A 24777-nucleotide genomic window follows, 5' to 3' on the forward strand; every position below is an offset into this window, starting at 1 on the left:
ATGCCTTATTACAGACCATTGTGGCACAATTCTGTCCAAGAATGTATTTTAGCAGGACTGAAGAACACAGCAGAACAAAAAAAAAAAACCATTGCATGGCCATTATAAAGATACTCAGCACTCATAGTGAATGTAAACCCACAGAGAGACACTGTTTTTAAAGCGAAGCAGCTCTTTACAAATAACTTCTTTACTTCCTGTCACACCAACAAAGACGTGAGTAGTGGTTATGTAATGTCTTACCTGGCTTCTTCAGCATATGAGCCCAGTGTAGTCTGCAGAGTCGATTACACATTAAAGGATCCTGCGGTGGTGATGCACTGGGCTGAAGATAGTTTCATATTGGGAGGAGGCTGTTAATGGGTATTTTACATCTTCATGAATTTGTTTCATTTCAACCATGGACGAATGAATTGCAACCAATAAAAAAAATATTTTTGTTTTTAATTTATATATGCCAAAGACTGTGTGTGTTCAGTTCTGTACATACCTATATTTTGTTTGTTATTGTAAAAAATAAACTTAGATATCTTAATATCTAATTGGATATTGTCATATAGCTGCAACCACATATTTGAAATCTAATAACTAATTTCTCCTTTGAGTTGTGAAGCCACATTTTTCATGTTTCTTCCTCTAATGCGTAAACATATGATCCTTTTCCATTAAAAAATCCATAGATTTTGATGCTTTCTGAAGCACATGTGTGTCAACTGAAACACACCAACAGTTTACTCAAATTTATAACAAATATTAACTATAGGTATAATTCATAATGCATTATAATTATTATTGTTGTCACTATTATCATTATTATTAGTATTACTACTACTAGTAGTAATATTATTATTGTTCTTATTGTCATAATTTATCTGCCACAAGGGATTTTGGGTGATGAAATCACTTAAAATATATATTGAAAAATATTTAGAAAATAAACAACATTGACAGAACATTTTTTAATCAGATGTACTAGTCTATTAAATACAATACTAATAAATACATGGATTATAGTGTGAAACCGATAGCAAATAAAGAATTTGTGAATGTGATTTCAACGGAAAAGAGAAAATGAAAGTAAATGTAAATGTGGTTTTAGTCGAACTCGTAGGAAGAACAATTGGGCTTTATCTCCAAATGTAAAATGTGAGCACCAGTGTGTTTGGCCATGTTTAGTCAGTACTTTTTAATGAACACACAGAGAAGAAACATAGCATCCGCATAGACCGCAGTACCAACATGAAGCTGACTTTGCTCGGGCTGCACACCGTCAGCAGGGAGGTCCTAATCTAGCATAGCAGCTGGGAGCATTTTACCACGTGATGCGACATGTTAGAGAGCAGCCATCATCATTTCACCTAATTCATGTCCAGCCTGAAATGCTAAAAGGTGAGACGGCGAGGAAACGGAGAGCTACGATGGAGTAGGTGAAGACTGAACCCTCTCCCGGTCTGCTCCTCTCTGCTGTTCCGCCGCCTCACAACTTAGAAAGGTCTGTTTGCTGCGTGCTTTTCGCCCCCTCCTCCCCCTGCTTTCGGCTCATATGGTGGCTGCCGAAGCGCTTGTTTCGGTCTCGGTGTTTCTCTTAACGCCACATTTACATAGTAGACATCGAAAACAAGCTCCGCGAAGAGTTGTCACCTCCGAAAGGCGCAGTTTAGAGGGAGCAACGCGTTGCTTCGTCTTTGTCTCCGCCGCTCATTAACACTAACATTAGCCTCGTCTTGTTGCTGTTCATGCTAACGCGTTTTGTAACGAACGTTTCGAACGCAAAGCTTCAGGTGAAAAGAAACAATGTAGCAAACCAGCGTTTCATCCGTCCGTCTGGAACGTTCCATCCACGCTTCTGTCTGTGGACGTTCCACGAAGCAGGAGCTCATTTAAAGATTAGGCTGCTTTTACATCAGCTAGCATGACGTGCTACTTACGAGTTATCAACCCGGAGGGCCTACGTACGCTCAGTTAGTGTTCTTAAACTAATGCGTTACAATACAGCAGACAATAGATGTTACTTTTATAAAGGTAAAAAAATAAGATACGCTTCTGTTTTTGTCTCTTTTCTAGAGGTGTTCATTCAACTTTATGGCCACCCTGGAGGATGCAGTTAGTGGCACTGTTGACTTGTATTGATGGCATCATAATGAGGAGTGCTTGCAATGATTTGTCTCCCCGATTTGTATCAAATCAAACAAACACATCTCTGGATAATCCAGTAGGGCTCAATGACAGTGTAAACTACACCCTGCAAAAATGTTGAATCAACAAAACCTGAACATTATTAAATGAGGCTGTATTACAGATTATATTAGTTTTAGTCCCTAATAAATGAGTTTAGTTTACAGAATCGCATTAAATGAAAGGTAGCTGAACAGTGCAAGCAACTAAATCCCTTTCAAGGCTCAAACAATGATCAAATCCTAGTCCATTCAATGGATGACTTTGTTTTTGGTAAACCCTGGGCTTTATGTACTCAGCAGGTCAACAAACAGGCTAGGGCTTAAGTTCAGGTGGGCCTGGTCTAAATTGGGTCTTACAATAGAGACAAGTGTTTCCTTGGCCCAGCAAATCCAGCGCGCCTTTCCTCTTGCATTTTAATAAGCTCCAAACCAACCCAGGGCCCCAGGAACCCCAACCAGCCGAGGCCAGGATCCCAGCCCAAATATATCCCTCCACAAGCCACCTTTTATACTACTACTGGCTATGTTTGTTTTAAAGTCCAAGGTAAATGTGGGAAGAACTTTTTTTTTTTTTTATTGTTTTATTGTTCTTTTATTCTTTCATTTTACTTGTGTGTGTGTGTTGTACGGTGGCCCTTTGCCACGGGGAGAGGGAACGGTAAACTGCTGGATCAGAGTGTGCAAATGAACATGTTTCACTCTCTCTGAATGCTGGACAGGCATTGAAAAAGAGATTGTTTACATTCAAATGCTGGCCACCCGCTGCTTGCTTTTTCTTCCCTCCTGTTTTCCAATCACTGAAGAGACATGACCCATTTAAATGGTTGTTTACTTGCATTAGAAGAAGAGCCAAAGCACTTCTCAATGAACTCTTGTCTACAATTCAATTAGAGTGGCCTTCCCAGTTTTCCACATTATACAATGCTCTCTTCAGCCTAGCTGCAACACAGGCACAAGTACGAAGACCAAAGAGCAGCAGCAGCAGCAGCAATGACATCTGCACCCACAAGTCACATTAAGTCTTTGGGATATTGATCTTTAAATTGATCCTCAGATACTTTACTCCATAAAAGAAGGGCCTGACTCTTGACCTGAAATTATCGCACTGGCATGCAATTGCTTAAAAGTTGCAAAAGTAGTGAAGAATCAGCTGTAAGACATTGTTTAAAGGCAGGTTCTGTAACTTTTTTTAGTTGCGCTTTTTCTTATATTGGTTGAAATTCTCATAACCGTCCATTAGCAATCAATATATTAAATAGTTAGCCACAAACACCAGATTTTTTTTCTTTTCTGGCCGTCACAGGACCGTATAAACTCGTCCAGTCATTCCATTATGACTGATTTTAAATGATTGGATGACCGACTTGCCTGCCTATCTACGTACGTATCTGCCTACCTGACTGGAGTCTTCCACAAGGCTAAAGCTAGTGAGCTAGACACACAAGAATGACAGAGATAAATTCAAGATAAGGCTCAGTGACAGGCTGGCGTGATCTACCTACACCCACTGAGCCGAAGAAGAGAAAGCCTCTGCTGACCGTGTCAGACTGTCGTTTAATGAAATAACAGCACAAAACACACCCTCTGAGCCAAGTGAGTAGTTGCTATGAGCTAAAGGTAGTGTTATGTTTTGCTTGTGTTGGTGTGACTGGTTTTTTCATTTGTTAGACTGAAATCTAAGAGAGGTGGTCAGTCAGTGATTGTGTACAGAACAATCGAGGGACAAGCGCGCCCCCCCCCATAGTAACGTCATTCAGCACTTGTTCATGTGTTGTGGGGGGATGACTCTCAAGGAAACCTTGAAGGGAGGGGGTGGGACATTTGTAGTCGGATACTTTCAGAATCGAGCTACTCTTGCTAGTTTCTCCAACATTTCAGCCTCTGCCGTTAACTGTAGGAAGTAAGTGCCCCATCACATCTGTGGTCTATTGTAAAGGAGCCGGTGAAGTAAAGCACAGCAGCTTTTATTGTCAGGTTTCTGCATTCTTGAAACTGGTTCTGCCTCAAGAGCTGTGGTCCAGCAGTGTCTCCCTCAAACACAACGCAATGTCTTTAAGCCAGACTTTTTATTACTGCTTTTCCTGTTGCCCTCTGACTAAACAACCATATAATAAGAAATGGCTGGAGTCTTTCCCCCTCTTTTTTTTTTTTTTTCTCTCCTATTTTTAGAGATGGTGGGAATAGTGGCTGGCCTGGGATCTACGTTTGTGCTGCTCATACTGCTTTTTATCTTTATTAGCTTTTGAGAAATCAAGCATGTTGTATGACAGTCATAATGCCATCTAAACAAATCACTTGTTTTGATTGAATCTTTCAGCTTTCCTTTCATCTGTACTTTTATCAATTCACCAAATATGGTTAATTATGATGGCATACACACATCAGAAGAAAAAGTCCCAAGTTCTCTCTGTCTGCATGTCAGGCCTTTTCTGTTGTAACTGCTTGATAAGTGGGTGAAATTGGCGACATCACGTTATCACAAATTCTAAGATTGACTCCTCTTTATCACGAAAAGCTGGAGAAGTAATGCGTGAAATTGAGGACAACTAATCAAATAATGTTTGAATGTTTTTTTAATGTTGTTTGTGCGCCCTTGTCCCAAATGAGTGTGTCAGCAAAAGGAGCACATAATAACATGTTTACCAGTTACTCCTGCAGAGCTCTAAACACTTTATGGAAATTAGCATTTAACTGCATAGAAACAGATGATGAAAACATTAGGATCAAGGTAGCATTTGCTGTTCTGCCCAGACATGGTTTAATTACTTATGAATGTAGATTTTGTATAGCTCCTGCATCATTTCCTTTGTACATCTACAGTTGCCTTTATAATGAGGAGCAAAAGTAGTCATAACTATTTTTAGTTGATCACTTAATGTGTTTAGTGTCTACGATCTTGTAGACACTGAAATTATAATTATAATCATGCAATTTGAATTTGTGCCAAATGATTACACTTGCGCAGTCAGATCATGTGTTTTTTTTACTTTAAGTGTTCACAGTGGGGTTACACAGACAATTTAAGAGAATTAAGTCAAGATTTATCCACTGTTGGATAATGTAGTATGCTGTCTCCACTGTGGGTAAGAAAATCATCATGAAGGCACAGTCAAAAAAATACAGGATGTGTCTGATGTGCTCTTCAAATTGTTAGATTTAAACATTTACGCGGGCACCTTCTTGTTTGTGCATGCTGTCACTGTTAAGCCTATAATTAAGCAATACTGTATGGATAACACCTATCAAGCTGTACGTAGTGTGATGTTACAGTATTGTGATACAATACATTTTCAGGGAAACTGAGAAACTGTTGATGGATCAAATAACCAGACAGGAATTGTGGTTTATCCAACAAGAATACCTGACAAATCCAAGTACTTAATCCTGTTGATGCAAAAAATATTTCCATAGGTTAGTCATGCTCATTGATATTGCCAACAATTATCCAGTATAACCAGGGAACATGAAGTGATAGTTAACATGGTATAAAAAGTGTGGCAACATTTATGTTGTCTCCTGGTATATACTGTCATATTGCCAAATCCTCATTAGCCAGGTGTTTAGAAAGACACTCTGGTCAGTAATTAAAGGTTAAACTGTTGCCCTTTTAATCTGACATTGTAACTCGGCCAATCTATTCTCTGTAAATAGTCCAATCCATTATACATAATCTCTCCAATCTAGCAAATACGTTTATGACTGAGTGGCAGAAACTTGTTCGTCTTGTCTTTCTTGGTTGACTTGACATTAAAGTGAATTGGTTGGGAGGGAAAATGAGACCTTACAGTCTGGATTTGTCTGATTGCGGCAGACTTTAGATCAATTTTAGATGGTAGTGGGTAAATATGTCCCAGTGAATGGTGCATTTTCCGTCTTTATTAAGCCTCTCGGAAACGAGGCCATGGTCAGCAGATACATGTTTTCCTGCTGTTGTGTAATGATGATGTCAATCATTGTGATGTCAATCAGTATTTAGATTTACGCCTCAGATTTCTTAGGTCATGGGATACTGTCTTAATTTTTCTACACTAAGCAATAAGCATCACATGAGAACAAAACCACTTTTGAAGTTGTTTGATAGCTCAATATCAGTTGCTGTCCACTGATTACCAGGTGAATAGAGTTAAAACTTATTTGATTAGATTTTCCATTAAATGTAAACATGTACTGTTACATTTCCAGCAAATGCGGTATAACATTATAGTACAGCACATGTACCATGTAGTCGCCATTAAAGGGCATCATATGGCTGGACGTACAGTGTGCCGTCCCTGCAATGTGTAGCTTGCTGCTGTTTTGTAGGGTCTAATGGCTAATTAGATTACTTGATAATTAACTTGTTTGTCTTGTCTGTTTTCATCTCCTCTGATTTTCCAGGTAGGCTTCAAACAACACCTGGTCTGACCTTGGCTGCCTGCATCTAGTGACACAGGACAACCCTACTTCTTGGTTTGCAGGAGCACAGTGGAGGAGAGGGTCAGAGACTGATTACTCCCCCCATTTGTCTTTGAGGAGGGGGGGGAGTAGGAGGAGGAGGAGGAGGAGGAAGAAGAAGGAGCCGCTATAACCACCCAGAGCATGGGGCAAAAAGTCCCAGGTGGCATTAAAACCATTGATATGCGGGATCCGGCGTTCAGCCCCCTGAAGCTGGAGCTACAGGCCCTGAGTCACACCAAGCCGTCTCGGCTTGATCTGCTGCTGGACATGCCACCTGCCAGCGTGGACGTGCAGGTCCAGCACTCGTGGAACAACGACGACCGCTCCCTCAACATCTTCGTCAAGGACGACAACAAGCTGGTGTTTCATAGGCACCCTGTGGCGCAGAGCACGGACGCCATCCGGGGCCGTGTTGGCTATACAAGGGGACTGCATGTGTGGGAGATCAGCTGGGCGATGCGTCAGAGGGGCACGCACGCTGTGGTCGGAGTGGCCACAAGCGACGCCCCACTACACTCGGTGGGCTACACAGCTTTGGTAGGAAGCAACGCTGAGTCCTGGGGCTGGGACCTGTGCAGGAGTAAACTCTACCATGACGGCAAGAACCATCCAGGAAAAAGCTACCCGGCCTTCCTCGAGCCAGACGACGCCTTCATAATACCAGACTCGCTCTTAGTAGTCTTGGACATGGATGAGGGGACTCTGGGTTACATAGTGGATGGACATTATCTAGGGGTGGCGTTCAGAGGACTTAAGGGCAGGAAGCTGTACCCAGTGGTGAGCGCCGTGTGGGGACACTGTGAAATACGAATCCGGTACATAAATGGACTTGATCGTAAGTGCATTAAAATACTTCTGTTACTCTTTTCTCTCATAAGCGACAGTGTTTTGCAGTCGGTGATGATATCTTGTGTACTACTCTTACAAAACCAGTGGCAGCATTTATTGATGCAATAAACAGTTCACAGTTCAGGGTCTGTGACACTGTCTGAGAAGGATACATTACTGCAGACAGGGTTACCGTAGAGCAGCATTACTGTCTCTGAATGACATCAGCATGGCTGTCTCTCCGGCCATTATGTAAAGCAGTACATATGATAAGAGAACAGTATCTGTATTCTTGACTTCCATTCTGGATTAAATATTAATGAATATTTATCTGTATCCCTTAATCAGTATTCCTCATGAGATTGATGTCCCTGTGTCCTGATCTTTGTCAGGAGTTAACAGAAAAGATATGATCTCCTTGTGACCTGCCCTAGTGTTTGTCATTAACTGTTCTTTGCCTTTGTTTTAAAACTAGGCCGTTAAAAACATCCAATGGTCCTTTTTTTTTTTTTTTTTAAATGTGCAAAAACAACAAGCTGCTAGTTTTTCTTTCCCCAGACAAATGGAAAATGGATTTCAACTGGGCTAATGCCAATTACTCCATGGTGAAAGGGTCACAAGCTTTAAATGAGGAAACATAGGTGCTTATCAAAACATGTTGTACTAGCCACATGTCCCAAGTGCTCTGTGCTCATTACATTTTTATGTTCAGCTCAGATCCCTCGACCTAGTTTAGGCCTGTGGAAAAGCTCTACAGATGCAGTGATATGCATAAAAGCCATTTTCAATTACTGTTGGATATCGAGAGGGGAAATCCCATATCTTATACGGTGATATTAAAAACAGTTTGTCTCGCATTATGCAGTTAAGTTTGTGGCTGCTTGAATGCAGTATGCAGTGTTGGCACTGCTGCTAAAGAATATGGCTGCAATATGCTATTTTTAAAATGCTTTTTCTGGTTCAGTTTTATACCTAAGAAGTCCAAACTAATAGTAAGTACTCAAAGGTCTGGATGTTGAACATTAATCATTTTTGAAGGCAAAACAAAAATTAACCAAAGTGCCAAACTGTGGCACCAAATGTTTTGTCACATTATCAGTCTTGCTTGTGAATTCTTGGATCAGATATTTCCACAGTTAAATCATTAATTTTGTTCAATGTAGTAAGTGCATTTTTCAGTTATTGTATTGCTGCCTAAAATTGAAGACCCGTATTTAAGATTGTTGGCTTATTTTGTTTAAAGGGGGTTTTTGCTGTAGACACTGAAACTCTGCAATCGTATTGGCACTGCAGTTGAAATTTGAAGATACTCGACCCTAAATGTCCTTAATGTTTCCTTTTTTTTTTTCTGACAAGTAGTTGGAAACCAAAAATAACTTTACAAATGATCAATAGATTACCTACATTTCTTTGGCAAATAATGGTTTAGGCACTACCAGAAAACAATTTAATCTATATACACTGCTAATGTAGGAGGGAGGGATCCACTGCTGCTCGCAGATGTGTAAATACCACCTCTGGGAATGTTCGTCCAATTCATTACTTCAGAGTGGATTTCCCATCAGTGTAAACCTCCTTGAATATCCTGCATATGTTGAGCTGAACATTTATTCACAAGTCTTTCCCTATGTTTCAAGTACAATAGTTCAAAAAAGTAAATTTTAAAAAATGGCAACATGGATCGATAGCCCACAAAACTCATGTTCTCCAAAGCAAGAGAAGATAAAGGTTATAATACTGTTTATACAGCTTACTGCCCCTCTGTGTTTGCTTTGCTTTATGTTGGTGTTCGGCCCTTTTTTAATGGAGATGACACATTATACATGGCGCACCTCAGATTTGAGTTAAAACATGACATTTACACACTCCTGAAATGAGATTCTGCCACTGCTAAACGCATAAAACACACTCCTCCTCACCCCTCTTTCTCTCTTGTCTCCCCTCAGCTGAACCCCTCTCTCTGATGGACCTGTGTAGGCGTTCGGTGAGGGTGGCGTTAGGAAGAGACCGACTGAGTGAAATCCATAGACTGCCCCTGCCGGCCTCTCTCAAGAACTACCTGCTCTACCAATGACGGCGCCGACAGGCACGACGCACTCGGCACACCTTTTGTCTCTTTCTCGTGTTTCTCTGGGATCCATCTTGGGTTAAACCCGTTTGACAACATTGCTCGAGCCTCCAGGACTGACTCAGCTTTCAACAAGTATGCTTCTGTGTCAGTGGCTGGACTCCTTTTTGAGTTTCTTATCCTGTTTTTATGACTCTTTGCAATTGTACTCTCTAACTTTATAAAATCAGGAATCACTGAGCACTATGCACATGCTGATCCAGACGATGCCCTGACAGTCACCGCGTCGGTGTACCTCTTCCAGTTTGTAAGGTAATGCGGCACATGTGTCGGTATCTCTGCTGTGGCCTCCAGACTTGATTATGAATTTCTATCTGGTTGCCTTTTTTTAAATTAAAATGTCATTAGTTGTGCTCTAACAAAAGTGGTGCGCTGATTGTATCAGACCACAAGGTGGCAGCACAGACAAACCTGTACATCCTCTTAAATTGAGATTTATAACATGAAATCCTAGTTGCTTTTAAAAATGATGGTTTTTAAATGGGTAATAGATAGAAATTGTGGTTCAGACAACACAGAAGGGAGATGCCGACCACTCCGTAGTGAGTCTGTAGTGCAGTGTGGATGAATGCACTGTGAGGCAGCTGAAGAGCAGCTCTGACCACTAGCTGCACTATCAGGTTTCTCTGTGGTGTGGAAGTGTGCCCCATTGCTTACCTTCAAGGCATCTGACAGGAACATCATCAGCAGAAATTTTAATGGAAGGATAATGTCACTGTGATTATTTGTAGCATGCATCTGCAGGAAGATTTTCTCAATACAATCACATCTTTTTTTAAACTCCTCTGTTACTCCTGCTTTTCGTAGTGCCGTAGTTTTCAACCACATGCTGTCGGGGCCCAAGAGTGGTGTTTTCCTCTTCTTTTTTTTTTTTTATTATTGTTATTCAACCAGTGTCTCCATCAGCTGATTCCACTGGTTTGCACATATTCTGCCAGAGAATGGAAACTAACCAATGAAATGGCCACTGATGTGGTTCTTTGGAACGAAAACCTGCTACTCTTGGGTCTCACTGGCACATAGCTGGGAACCATTGATGTAGTGTTTGTGTTTTATGACATATAAAGGGGAAGGAAGGGGGTTTGGGAAAACAGACTTTTGTTGGTGAACGGTGTTGATCCTGAATCGGCAAACTTCAGATTAAAGGCTCCGTAATGACAGAAAAAAAGACAATCCACAAAGTGCTGCACAAATGTAATAAAAGAAGGCCAGATTGCCAACGTGTTGTCAAATGCCATATCATAGACCTGTTGACTTTAGTATTTTTAAATGTGCAGACGTGGTCCTTATTCAGCAGTCTGCTGATGTGGACACACTGTGCCACACCTTACTTTTCCTTGCTTGCAGCTTCCCTTTCATTTGTATTCCTTGTTGTAGATTTGTTTGTAAGTATCTATTAAAGTTTATTTCAAAGTATTTACTGTGTGTTGTGCGTTGTACAGGAATCTACTGTGAAAATCTAGTTAAAAGGGCACACTGAAAAATAAGTTGAATTGTTTAAATGGTTGTTTCCCTTCCCTACAAGGGGTGAATGTGAACCAACAGGCTTGTACTAAATATAATAGTCATTAGCTGGTAGGAGTGTTCGGAGCACTATAATGTTATGGCCACCCACACTAGTGTTTTCATGTATATTGCTTGATTAGATCTGTGCCAGGATGGTGCGGGTAAGTGGACATATTGTGCTTCAGTGACCTCTCACACACCCATACACCTGCACAGATGAGTTTCTCATGTCAATGTGCTTTACATATGTAAAGCACTTTGGCATGCTTTGAAGGCACCATATTAAAGATGCGCAGGATGAGATAAACAGGATTTTAATGGAGAAAAATCATATGGAATAAAATGTATTGATGTGCTAAATAATGCAGTTGCAGCACGGAGCAAGATATGACCAAATGGTCCCAAATGTAATTAATAAAATGCAGTGACTTACACAAAGTCTAAAGCCCTGATTTTAAAACGGCAGAGTTGGAGACCTGAAGTTTTTGGGAAATCTTTGTTAGATATTTGGTGCATAAAAACTGAAAGCTGCTTCTCCATGTTTTTTTTTTTTTACTCTGGGGACAGAAAGCAGACCTGCCTCAGAAAATCTGAGGGATCAGGACGGATGATAGCAGAGCAGCAGCTCAATAGTATTATTTTAAAGTGTCACTCAGGAGTTCAGTGTAGAGATCTGAGAACTGGACTAATATGATCCTCTTGCAGACACCAACTACTTTAAGTTTTACTACATACAGAAGCCAACACAAAAGATTAGTGAATTTGAGCAGAAACACATGCATAGTATTTACCATGCAAAAGTCTTCAAGTCACTCTTTAAATTTGTAGCTAAAGTGCGTTGTCTGAGCTGAGCGAGACTGTAGTCACACCACACAGAGCCAGAGGAGAACATTTCTTTTCAGAAACGGAATCCTTTCATTCCTTTCGTAAGTACATGACCCTAGTTAAAAGCTTCCCTCCCTTTTGAATGTCTGTGAGATCTGAAGCCACATTTTTCAAGCTGCAGGGAAACGTTTTGCGCCCTCAAACTGGTCTGGGAACATTAAATGTTGTTTAATATGGAAGTGGGTGATGTGACTCTACACATAGTATATTGCAGAGCCTGTACAACCACTTGTATTTAGACCTGTTTGTCTAAAATGTGTAAAAGTGCCTCATTGGACACCCTGTACCACACCATGTTTCCATCCTCATGCCCCCTGCTACTATTTTATTTGTGATTTTTATGCATACTATCTATTTTTTATTATCTTGTCTCATGCATGAAGGAAACACAAGACAGCAGGTCATGAATATGATACAGTTTAAAAATCAAATGCCACAAACTATCACTTACAGTGGGGCAAAAAATATTTAGTCAGCCACCAATTGTGCAGGTTCTCCCACTTAAAAAGATGAGAGGCCTGTAATTTTCATCATAGGTACACTTCAACTATGAGAGACAGAATGGGGGGAAAAAAAAAGATCCAGAAAATCACATTGTCTGATTTTTAAAGAATTTATTTGCAAATTATGGTGGAAAATAAATATTTGGCATGACATTCTTCCAATCCTCTTCTGGATCATCCAAATGCTCTCTAGCAAACTTCAGACGGGCCTGGACATGTACTGGCTTAAGCAGGTTGACACGTCTGGCACTGCAGGATTTGAGTCCCTGGCGGCGTAGTGTGTTACTGATGGTAGCCTTTGTTACTTTGGTCCCAGCTCTCTGCAGGTCATTCACTAGGTCCCCCCGTGTGGTTCTGGGATTTTTGCTCACCGTTCTTGTGATCATTTTGACCCCACGGGGTGAGATCTTGCGTGGAGCCCCAGATCGAGGGAGATTATCAGTGGTCTTGTATATCTTCCATTTTCTAATAATTGCTCCCACAGTTGATTTCTTCACACCAAGCTGCTTACCTATTGCAGATTCAGTCTTCCCAGCCTAGTGCAGGTCTACAATTTTGATTCTGGTGTCCTTTGACAGCTCTTTGGTCTTGGCCATAGTGGAGTTTGGAGTGTGACTGTTTGAGGTTGTGGACAGGTGTCTTTTATACTGATAATAAGTTCAAACAGGTGCCATTAATACAGGTAACGAGTGGAGGACAGAGGAGCCTCTTAAAGAAGGAGTTACAGGTCTGTGAGAGCCAGAAATCTTGCTTGTTTGTAGGTGACCAAATACTTATTTTACCGGGGAATTTACCAATTAATTCATTAAAAATCCTACAATGTGATTTCCTGGATTCTTTCCCCCCATTCTGTCTCTCATAGTTGAAGTGTACCTATGATGAAAATTACAGGCCTCTCTCATCTTTTTAAGTGGGAGAACTTGCACAATTGGTGGCTGACTAAATACTTTTTTGCCCCACTGTATGTTAAATTGCAAAGATAGTAAAAAAAAGTTTTTCAAGGTTAGCTCAATTCTGTATTGAAAAATGCATGAATTTAATTCACTGAGTACTGGTACTTCAAAAACACATTATAATGTAAATGTCTTTAAATGTACTGAAGGGGGCAGGAGGTGGAGCGAAGGGCACTGGAGGATACAAGCCTCTTTTACTGCTGCATCTGTTGTCTCCATCTACTGTGACAGTTTCACTGACATAGAAACTGAGACACTTTAATCCCTGTAATGGTTTAGCTTTTTACATGAGGCACAGGATTAGATAAATATATTTGCGCACGTACTCACATGCAGCAGCAGCTGAATCAAAGAGTCCCAGAGAGCTTAGTGAAATGACAGAATCCCCATGGGACTGAAGTTGCACCTGCAGTTTAACAAGGCCAACAGTTCAAAAACAAAACTATAAAGACAAAAAAGAAAAAGATGTGAAACAAGGTGATAAGAGAAATAAGATTAAACAGGTGGAGAGAAGGAGATAAAAAAAACAAAACGATTTCTGAATGTCTCTTCCTTACACAGGAGGCTGTTCTATAGCTGTATGTTTCATATTTGGTCACTTGGTGTCAGCATTTCCAGCCAGTGCACAAGCATGAGGACCAGTCAAGGTCATCCTGCCTCATTGTTTAGCACAACCTGAATCCCAACATGACTGACAGTCAGTGGTGGAAGACACATTCACATTCTTTACTTTAGTAAAAGTACCAAAACGACACTACGCACTATAGAAATACTCCATTAGAGGTCCGGCATTCATAATCATTCATAATCCTGCCTGAGAAAAAGTAAATATGTATGATCAGAAAAATGTACTGAAAGGAACCATATTATGCAAAATCCACTTTTTAGTGTCTTTTTAACATAAATGTGTGTCTACAGGCCGCCAAACTATGAGAAAAGTATTTGTTTGTTCTATTTCCTTATATGGCATCATTAGATTATTAATACTGACGCATCAGTGTGACAGCAGCTGTCAAAGTGGCAGAAGTTAGTCGGTCATGACATGTTTAATCAGGGCTGGAAAGAAGAAAAAACACAGTTCTGCTACGCAAATTTGTTTCTTGTTTTTCTAGACTTTGAACTGAATCTTTGTTGATTTTGGAAAGTGCTGGATAATGTTACCTCTCTGGGACTTAAACTATTTATTTAATTGAAATCAAACAAAAGCTTAGAGGGGAAATAATTACTGACAAGGACACTACTTTATTGTAGGATCTCACAAGCCAAAAAGGCAAAATGGTTGTTAACCACTGGTTTAGTCTTTAACATTATATAATATTTTCTAAACCCACCTGTGTGTTTTTATGGAGGATCTGAAAGCTGAAACGTAACCTGTAACTAGAGCCGTCACATACATGTAGTGGAGTTAAACAGTGGAATATTTTCCTCTAAAGTGTAGTAGAACTTAAACATGGAAATACTCAAGTTAAGTAAAAGTATCTCATAATTGTACTTAGGTGGAGCAGTTGAGTAGATTTACTCAGTAAAATTACTTGATCCACCTCAGAGGCCAGTTCATTTGCAGAAGGTTCAATTGGACCATTCATGTGGCAGGACTCATGCAAACCCTGTTATACTATATGTGAAATACATTGGATTATTCAATCTATCTATTAAAACAGTGATGCAATTAACAAAGCTTTAAATTCAAATTCATTCAAACTAAATAACTTCAAATCTTTGTCAAAGAGCAAAGTAGACTGAACTGCAGCTATTGTTGTTGTTCAGTTGTTGTCAGTATATAGAGTCAAAAATATTAGGACTTTAATCACAGCAAAAAGCAAGTGCAGCTGGTTCAACGAGCCTATTTTGACACAGTGGCCCGGATGTTATTGTACAGACACACAGATAAACAAGGTGCTGTGAAGGTGACTGCGTGACTGCAAGTGTAGGTTTAGTGCTGAGATACCCTCAGGGTGACAACAGGGGTTACATTCCACCTTTTATGGCACAGCCTTCATTGGTGGAGAGCACATACCATAACATCACGTGTCCTCTGTGGCACAGTTTAGTTACTCCTCTCCAATTAAAATCAAGGTCGTTGCTGAACGGAGATCTTCCTGCAGAAAAGATGAGGGTGTTATCTTGATTTTTTTTTTTAGCTCCCTGTGTCTATTTCTTATCAGACTAGAGAAGTCTAGTTAAAGGTGGACAAATAGTTTGATGGAAAGACGCCATGACAGCAAGAGATAATAGATATTATATGATTAGTTTGAGATAAACATGCAGATCAAAGTTTACTGTTGTGGCGTTAGGGTTAATCATAACTGTGAGACATCAACAAGCCTGTCAGTTATTTAATTGTCATGTGCACAACAGTTGCAGTGAAACACACTCCCTCCAACATAAAACATAATCATGAAAAGAAAACCACACAAGTTAAGTAAAAAAAAAAAAAAGAAAAAACAGGCCTTGAAAAAAAAAGTTTTTATTTTTGTTTTACTTTTTATTCTTGAAATTCTTGAAATCTTATATTTGTCATGAGTCGTCACATTCTTGTGTAGATTAAAAAACAATACAGTGTTTGGTTTCCAAGCAAAAAATGTTTTTGGTAACCCCATATTTTTAATTGCTGTTATATTATGTTTTTATTCAATCAAAATGTGGACTGCATGTATTAAAGTATGGAGGTCCATGCACTTTAAGTAGTTTAAGTCATTGTAACAGTTGCACTCCTCTTGTGGATAAACTTTCTTGAAACTAAGTATCTCAAGTCATATTTGGTATTTTGAGATACAAAGTAATGACTTAAATGAAGTTTCTCATTATATATCTTTTCATCACTGAGGCAGAAATGGGCTTCCATATTATAAATCATAAGCATGATCTACTGAAAATGCTTTTATTTATTATTTTTTACTGAAACCAGTGAATGAGTGAAGGTCAGGAGGGACTGTGAGGTTCAAAGTGTTGCTCTCGGTTGTTTTTTCAAGCTTTGTTGCTGGTAATGATTATACAAAAATGTTCATTTACCAAAGTTTAACTTTGTGTTCTCGTCATGATATGTCACATTCTTGTTAAGTGTAAAAAACAATATAGTGTTTGGATTAAAGAATGCTTTTGGTAAAAATGTGTTTTAAAATACTTGTTGCCATATATTTTTAATTCCTCTGTTATATTATGTTTTTATTCAATCACAATGTGTACAGCATGTACTATAGTATTGAAGCCCATATACTTTTTCATTACAATCATAACTGTTGCTCTCCTCTTGCTGATAAACTTGTTTGAGCCTCCATATTATAAATCATAAGGATGTTGTATTGAAAATACATTTATACATAATCTATACAGAAACCAGTGAATGAGTGAAGGTCGGGGGGGGGGGACTGTGAGGTTCAAAGTGTCGCTCTCGGTTGTTTTTTCGGGCCTTGTCGCTGGTAATAATTATGCAACAGCCTGAAAAAAGGACAAGGTGGCGACCACATGTTACCACGTCACGGACAACACCCCCGGCCGGTCCACTGACGTAAATGTGAGAGGCTCCTCGGTTCACCTCAGCCCGGCCCACCGCTGACAGCGCCGCCGAGCCGGCTGAGGAGCAACAGCAACGCTACCGCTAGCACTCTGGGATCATAAGACCGTCGACCGCATTGCTGTTGTTTCTCCCCTCTTTGATTTGGTTTAACAGAAATATAATGGTGGCTGTTTGAAGAAGGAGAAGAAGAAGAAGAAGAAAAAGAAGATGGCACAGAAAGACACGCTGCTACATCTCTTCGCTGGAGGGTAAGTCACATTAGTGCTACTGTGTCTAACCAGCGTTATTAATAACTCAAAGGGTTATGTGACACCAAGAGGTAGCGGGACCTTAGGTTACACATGTTTTGCCAAATACTTACTTTTAAAAAAGCCTGTATGAAACCAAATAGGTTTTACTCGCTAGTTAAACGCGTTCTCAGCACTTCGGAGCCGCTAGCCAGCACGATGCTAACATACATTTAAATGCGGGCTAGCTTGAGTTAGCATCTTTCTAATGTAGCTTCTTTCACCCTGTTCTTCTCTGGCTGCCTCATTTCTCGCCGAGAAATAGATAATGTGAAACATTTGTGATAAGTGTTCATCTTAAACAATTAACCCAGCTAGAGTTGTCGAGAATAATGAGCCACCCGGCAGCCTCTTCTTTTTTGTTTTATTCCTACCGACCAGTTAACGTTATATCCGTGCGGAAGTGTGCTAGCTAATTCCTCACAGCTACCGTTAGCTAGCAAGATAACACGGTCATGCTAACCTCAGTTGTTTTGGGTCTATAAGGTCGTGAACGTGATGTTTTCAATAGGACATCGTGGTATAAAACGTAATGTTTAACTCCAGACTGAGTTAGCGGTTGGAAACCTCTGGCTGGACGTGTCGTAATCACCAGCGTTGTTAGCCTTTAGCCTTTAGATGTCCTTCGGTGTTATGTAACACTTAATGTATACTGTTCCTCTGCCGACAGCCACTGGTTCATGCCAGAGATGCAAGTAGTTCAGCACCACCGGGCTGAATTAATGCTCTTAGTGCAACACGAACGATAAAATGCAGGACTGTGATATAACGACGAGCTGCACAGTGTCCTGTTGAATTTAAGGTCACACTTAAACAACATTGTCTTGTTAAAAATGACGCCATTTTACCCTTGAAGTGTGGTTGGTAATGGACCTTTTAGCTTATTAACAAATTTTAGCTCTAAACTATATGTTTTCTTTTTTAGAATGCAGAGTAAGTCAAATGTGGTATACTCTGATGTGAATGTGACCACTTTGCTTTTCGTTGGTGGTCTTAAAAACATGCAGTCCCACAATCAAATGGAGGTAGAAAGGTGACTAATGATAATGCAAATAGACAAAATGGGTCAGGTGTTACTTTAACTAAGATGTTTGACTCTGTCCTTCAGACACAACACAGTCCAGAAGCTTAGTCTAATCTGTCCCAGACTTCTAAGCTTGTCACTGACAAGGATACAGACACTGTCAATAATGGATGTACCAGTGAGGCCTGTGAAGAACTAAATAAATAAATGAGTCCTTTTATGAGTCCTATTTGGTGCTATCTAAAAACAGTCTTTTGTTTGGGGAAACAACTCTTTCCAAGTCCAATTAGAGTGCCTGTCAGAGCTGGAAAACCCAGTGCACTGGACGTGTTGGGTTTCCACTGCAGAGCAAGAGACCAGTTTTTGACCATACATGTTCATTGGTCTTGACCCAGTCGCTCCTCAGCTGTATTATGATGGAAATGCACTCTCCTAAGTCAAAGATGTGTAACCTTGCAATGTTGAAACTACAGTGCTGAAAGTAGGTTGGCCATTATATTGCAACTATGAGAATGGCCCTTAATTATATTTTAATATGTATTTTTTGTGTGATCAATCTGCAGATGTAGTGGTACGGTGGGAGCCATCGTGACCTGCCCCCTGGAGGTGTTGAAGACACGGTTGCAGTCCTCTGGCCTCACTCTCCGACCCGTCTTCCAGGTCCAGCTGGGCACACTAAGCAGCGCCGGGGTTATCAGACCTGGGGCTGTTACACCGGGGCTACTGCAGGTCCTACGGTAAGACGTGTGTTTATGTTGTTGTTGTTATGCAACAGTTCTGCCGGATGCAGTGTTGGCTTTCCTTTTAAGTATTTTTATTTTAATATGTGCAAACAAGGGGACATGTGTTCCCTCTTTGCAGCTGGAGCACGTTGTTGTTTATCAGGAGGAAGAGCCTGTAGGGACTGGCATAGTTGTTAGGTGGTGACGCTGGTTGTTTCATAGCGGCATCCTACTGACTGTTAACCCTGCGAAGACCTTCGTCTCAAGGCATGTCTGAGGTGTTGACGTAACAAATTTGTCAAAATAGCAATTTTTGTGTGGAATTGTTGTCTGGTGTCTTTCTGGGTCTTGTGGTTTAGTCCATGGAAACACTTAGGCTGTCCTGCTATTTGCTTTCTGCTTTGGCAGTCTTAAAATGAAGGCCTCTAATCCTGTCCTACATAAAGTGAGGATTAAGCACACACTATCCTGCTCATATTTAGTGTCTTTAACCAGCTGTTTGGGGTGAAAAAAAAAAAAAAAAAAAAAGTACTTTTCCACTAGGCTTTAAGAAATGCTTAAAGCGAGTTTTGTGAGAGTGTCCCTGTTATGACTCTGACTAGAAGGAGCCCCAGAGGGCCAAAAGGAAGGCGGGAAGGTTTTAGCATCAGTGTTATATTACATTCGGAGGACTGGGACCACAAGGTCTCTTTTACCCGTCTAAATAAAAGTCAATTAAAAAACAGTCTCATCTGGTGTCTGCCGTATTCATGTAAAACATGCAAGAAATTCAGTATGGGTTTACAACCCCTTCTCACTATCGTTATTAAACTCATCGTTGTTTGAGTAGAGGTTTTGGGTATCGGTGTGAGAGAGTGGAGTGTGTGAACACTGCTTGAGAGACGAGGTGTCCATTACAGATACCGGCCCAAATAGCCGTTGTCGCCTTCCCCTTTGTTAGGCCCCAGGCTGACCAGACAGTCATCTGGAGAATTCAGGACTCTGCCCACAACGAGTTAAAAATCTCTGTGAGAATGTGTCTGACATTACAAGCGCTGCTGACGGGAGTGGGTTCACCGTAGAAACTGATGCAAGAGCAGCTCAAGTGACCAGGACTGGCGAAACACTTGGGATGATTGCAGGAAGGGAGCGATCACGCTTGTTCCCACATTTGCTGTCTCCTATGGAAAGAAAGTTTTACATGTACCATAGTGTGCATGACTAAAAGTAAATATCACAGTTTTTTTTGATGATTGATCCCTGTTTAATTTTGTTTCAGATCAATTCTAGAAAAAGAGGGACCAAGATCACTTTTCCGTGGCCTGGGTCCGAACCTCGTTGGCGTGGCCCCCTCAAGGTACCATCAAATCAGTGTCTACACTATACATTGTAGTTGCTCACGTGTATCTGGGTTGTCAGCCTCCCCACTATTCTTATCCAATGCAAGCTATGCAGGAGTCTTGTTGTTCTTTATACTCTACTTTTGGCGTACAGGTTGGTGATGCCACACACTTAAGTGTCCTTGTGTGCAAGAATAATAAACGAACATAGCAGCTGAGCAGCCAATTCTCAGGAGACTCTGTCTTCATGCATCAGGACACTTCAGAGTTTATTATACCTCCAGCCGCTTACGGAAGAAGCCAAAAAAGGACCAGGCTGTATTCATGTTTTTTTCGCTTTAATGGTTGAAGGCATTTACTGGCTGTATAAACAGGAAGCTGTTCTCATGACAACTGCTCCTGTCAGCAGGAGCAGGCCTCAGTATTTGTATTTAGTTAAACTTTTTCGTGACTCCAGACAAACGAGTTCAAGCTCAAATAAGGAACAAAGCTTGAGTTCAACAGACGCTGTAATGGGAGTAGCTGGATAATGAATCCAGTTTTTACTTGTCTGAAACTTGTACAAAAACTCAGTCGTATGAAGTTCATGTTTCACCTTTGTTCTATTTTTAGTGTCAACAAGTGGTCAGTACTTTGCCCAGTTTGCTCATGGTTGATAATCTTGACACTAAACAAATCCATACAACGGTAATATAACTGTAAAATGAATAGTACCAATACATTTGTCACAATATGTTTATTAGACTTTGAGACTTTGTCAAAGTGAAAGAGGTCATGGGTTACATCTACTTTCCCCATGGTTAATGAGTAGCTGTGGCACAATCCTCTGCTCACTAATTCCACTGCCCCTCCGTTCAACTGGCCAACTAGGATAGGCTCACATTCAGAGCAGCTCTGTGGGCATCTGTGGTGCCCAGTGCTTATTCAGCCCATTCTGGTGCAGTGACGGTTTGTTCCAGAAGCCAAGCAGAGCGAGCAGGCTCCGGGGGAACAGACTGCTCTGGATACACGCTGTCAAAGGCCAACACAAGTCCAAATGGAATCATTTACATAATTGCCCAGCTGTTATAAAACACATATTGAAAATGCATTCATATTTAAGCAGTTTACAGCTGCCTCTGTGTAGAGTTCTTACCAGTTAGTTCTCTGTGTTTCAGAGCCATTTACTTTGCTGCATACTCGAAATCTAAAGAGATTTTCAATGGGCTGTTCGTCCCTAATAGTGGAGCGGTGCACATGTCCTCTGCTGGTGTTGCAGGTGAGCAGTCTGCATGTTAGCCATTGTTACATACGTGTAGTTAACATGAACAGCTGTAACATTTAACCCAATGCGGTGCCCTGCAAAAATAGTAAAGCTGTTAAGTTTTGTCTACCCTGTTGATAATGTTGGGATGTTGTTCCCCCAGAAGTCTATAGAATTAACATTATATGCTTTAAAAAAAATCATATTTATTAGTTAAGTATTAACCAAATATATCTGGCTGCAGTATATTTTGCAGATGTTTATGATGTTTCTGTGTGATCCCCCACAGTTAATTTGGCTTCAAACTGTTCAAACAGTTCTATCCTTACAGCTTTGTCATGAGCCACATTGAGGGGATTAAATGAATCTTATGTTACGCTGCAGTATAAAACTGAAAATGCTTCTTTTGTCCGGTCCTCAGCTTTCGTTACCAACTCTCTGATGAACCCCATCTGGATGGTCAAGACCAGGATGCAGCTGGAAAAAAAGTGTGTACACGCTTAGTTTCACCTGCCCTGTGCACTTACATTTTTAGCTCTAGACAGATTGTACTGTTCTTTCTCAGATCTGTGTAAAACAATCTGACTTATTTTAGGGGCTGCGATTGAGAAGGCACTCCATATAATGTGACCTTTTCAACAGAAACCTTTAACAGAGCCCGCCATCATAGCACTGTCCTTGGGTTGTGCAGTGTGTGAGCCTGAGCATGTGACCGGTCTCCATAAATACACAGTGCTGACGCACTGTCCTGCGTGCAGAGGAAGAGTCTATATTTACATTACTGAGTACAGGGCAGTAGTATCATGTGGGATCACAAGAACATGTCTGGTGACCCTATCTCTTAAAAAAAAAAAAAAACACCTGTACTAATTAATGTTTTACCAGTTACTAATTCAACCCAATAAGGAAACGCTTGGATGTTGCATGCTTCCTTTTTATTGTTGAAAGTTGACCAGTCGCTCAGATAAACAGAACATTTACAGGTTCCAGTTCATCATTTTATTAAGTAAAAACAGTGTTAGACACTTGGGAACATTGCTTGCTTTTTTTGAAAATTTATATTATGACTTGAACTGTTTGAACTTGATGACCTCTGGTAACTTGTCATGAGGATTCATTATTTTTGGCATTTTGAAGACTATGTGCAAGAAGATATATGATTAATAGTTAAAATAGTTGTTAGTTTCAACCGCCCTACCTCCTGTGATTTTTGGCACTGACGAGTCTGACCTGTTTGACTTTACAGAGCCAGAGGAGAGAAGAAGATGAATGCCCTGCAGTGTGCCCGCTACGTTTACAAGACTGAAGGGATTCGGGGCTTCTACCGAGGTCTGACTGCATCTTATGCCGGCATCTCGGAGACGATGATCTGCTTCCTGATCTATGAGACACTGAAGAAACACCTCGCCAAGAGCCAGTTCACCTCCCCGAATGGTGAGAAGGAGAAAGGAGTGTCGGATTTCCTGAGTCTGATGATGGCAGCTGCTTTTTCAAAGGGTTGTGCATCCTGCATAGCCTACCCACACGGTAAACACTTAAATCCTTTGTTTGTCTCTTGTCACAAGATAATGTCACAGGAAAAGGCGAACTATTTATTTAAAAGACTTGTCTTTTTTTTTTGTTCGTCTCCACAGAGGTCATTCGGACAAGGCTGCGAGAGGAAGGCAGCAAGTACAAGTATTTCTTCCAGACGGGGCGGTTAATAGCGGTGGAGGAAGGCTACGCAGCGTTTTATAGAGGACTCATTCCACAGCTAATAAGACAGATCCCCAACACAGCCATCGTCCTCTCGACGTATGAACTCATTGTCCATGTGCTGGGAGACCCCAAATGAAGAAATGCTTGAAAGTTAGGATTTTCCTGACAAACGATGGTTGCCTCACGGAGCCCAAGGGCAAGAGACTTTTGAAGATGCAGCACATACACATTTTTTTTTTTCTGAATGTGGTGCAACAGAGACTTTTATGATGGAACTGAAGCAGGTTGTACTGTTATCCAAAGAGCTAATCGCATTATTTTATTGACAGCTTGTCATTAGGAGTTTATCAAAAATAATTCAAGAAGTTGTGATACTTATTAAAACTCCAAACCTGTGAAAAAGGTCATCGTCTTAGAGGACTAGTGTTAAGTTAACTAAATTATTTTATGTTTCGTTATTTTATGACAGTGTTTGTTTTCTTTTATTAGTGGTAAGTGCACCAGGACACACGGCTGTGCAGGCTGACTCGTTCAGTTAATGATGGAAAGTAATTCAGAAGAAGTTCTTGTAATAGTGCTGTTCCTTGCAATGTAATGACCACACAGAGCATTTTGAGATTTCCGTTTCACAAAATACAATATGCTGGTTTTGAAGTTTGAATTACAGAGAAATATATCATATTTTTCTTTAATATATACAGTGTATATATAGATATACACTCACACACACACACATATATATATACATACAGGCATATCTGTGTGTTTTCTTTGTGGGGAAAAAAAAAGTCAACTTTTACAAGATAATGAGATCTTGGATGCTTATTTGACCAGTGGCTCAATAAAATGCATCAAGAAACTACATCTGTTGGTGGTTGACCCTAACACTGACGAAACAATCGTCTTAATACAAAAATCGAACTTTACTGACGGATATGTGAGGGACTAGCTGGCTGGTTCTGGTAAGTCCAGATATTCTGATTGATTAATTTAATTAGAAGTATGTGCCTGTGGCTGACGTAAATCTTTGGCTGAATATAGATATGGGAACTTTCTTTAAGGAATTTTACTTTAATTCCTCGTTTAGGACTGTTTTAAACTTCTCCAGATGTAACTGGCCTAAAATGCACAGTAAAGGCTCCCTTAGTCCTTTTATTCTTATCCTTTTAATATGTATTTACGAATGGCTTTCTTCCAGTGTAGTATAAGTGGCTGAGAATGTGTTACTTTTTTCAGTACTTTCACCTACAGTCACACAGACCTGGAAACGAGTCTTCCACATTTCTGTCTGCACATATCTTGCCTATAAAAACATCTTCACCTCCTTTGACTTTTTCCTGCTTTGTTTTACAACACTGAATCACATTAGAATTAGTCAGGCTTTTATGACCCTCATCAACTTTTTAGAAACGATTATCAAATGAAAGTGAAAAAGAAAGTGTCTGTGTTTAATTGTAAAAGCACCTTTGGCAGCAACCACAGCTCGAGTCTGTGAATGACACATCTGTATTTGACACATGTAGACACTGCAGTTTGTCCACTTTCTTTAT

At 40.4% G+C, this 24777-nt stretch overlaps 2 protein-coding genes across 4 annotated transcripts; both read left to right on the forward strand.

The window, feature by feature from the left end:
• Window positions 1–1337: 1337 nt before the first annotated feature.
• Window positions 1338–11084, forward strand: spsb1 (splA/ryanodine receptor domain and SOCS box containing 1). Of its 3 annotated transcripts, XR_011585244.1 has the most exons (4): window positions 1338–1492; window positions 6555–7449; window positions 9389–9645; window positions 9741–11084. XR_011585244.1 is itself a non-coding variant. In XM_070840347.1 (3 exons), exons 2-3 carry the CDS (start codon window positions 6756–6758, stop codon window positions 9514–9516), a joined length of 822 nt encoding a protein of 273 aa, XP_070696448.1. In that variant the 5' UTR covers window positions 1338–1492; window positions 6555–6755; the 3' UTR covers window positions 9517–11083. The 3 variants fall into 3 exon arrangements, 2 of the variants coding, with proteins under 2 accessions (XP_070696448.1, XP_070696449.1); XM_070840347.1 differs by having other exon boundaries at window positions 9389–11083; XM_070840348.1 differs by having other exon boundaries at window positions 6635–7449; window positions 9389–11083.
• A 5853-nt stretch (window positions 11085–16937) lies between these two features.
• On the forward strand, window positions 16938–24552 carry slc25a33 (solute carrier family 25 member 33). The gene is made up of 7 exons (XM_070840384.1): window positions 16938–17182; window positions 18809–18982; window positions 20226–20303; window positions 21444–21544; window positions 21951–22017; window positions 22776–23056; window positions 23164–24552. Exons 1-7 carry the CDS (start codon window positions 17142–17144, stop codon window positions 23361–23363), a joined length of 942 nt encoding a protein of 313 aa, XP_070696485.1. The 5' UTR covers window positions 16938–17141; the 3' UTR covers window positions 23364–24552.
• Window positions 24553–24777: the final 225 nt, after the last annotated feature.

Source organism: Pempheris klunzingeri, chromosome 11, assembly GCF_042242105.1.
Source record: "Pempheris klunzingeri isolate RE-2024b chromosome 11, fPemKlu1.hap1, whole genome shotgun sequence".
In the NCBI taxonomy this organism is placed as follows: domain Eukaryota; kingdom Metazoa; phylum Chordata; class Actinopteri; order Acropomatiformes; family Pempheridae; genus Pempheris; species Pempheris klunzingeri.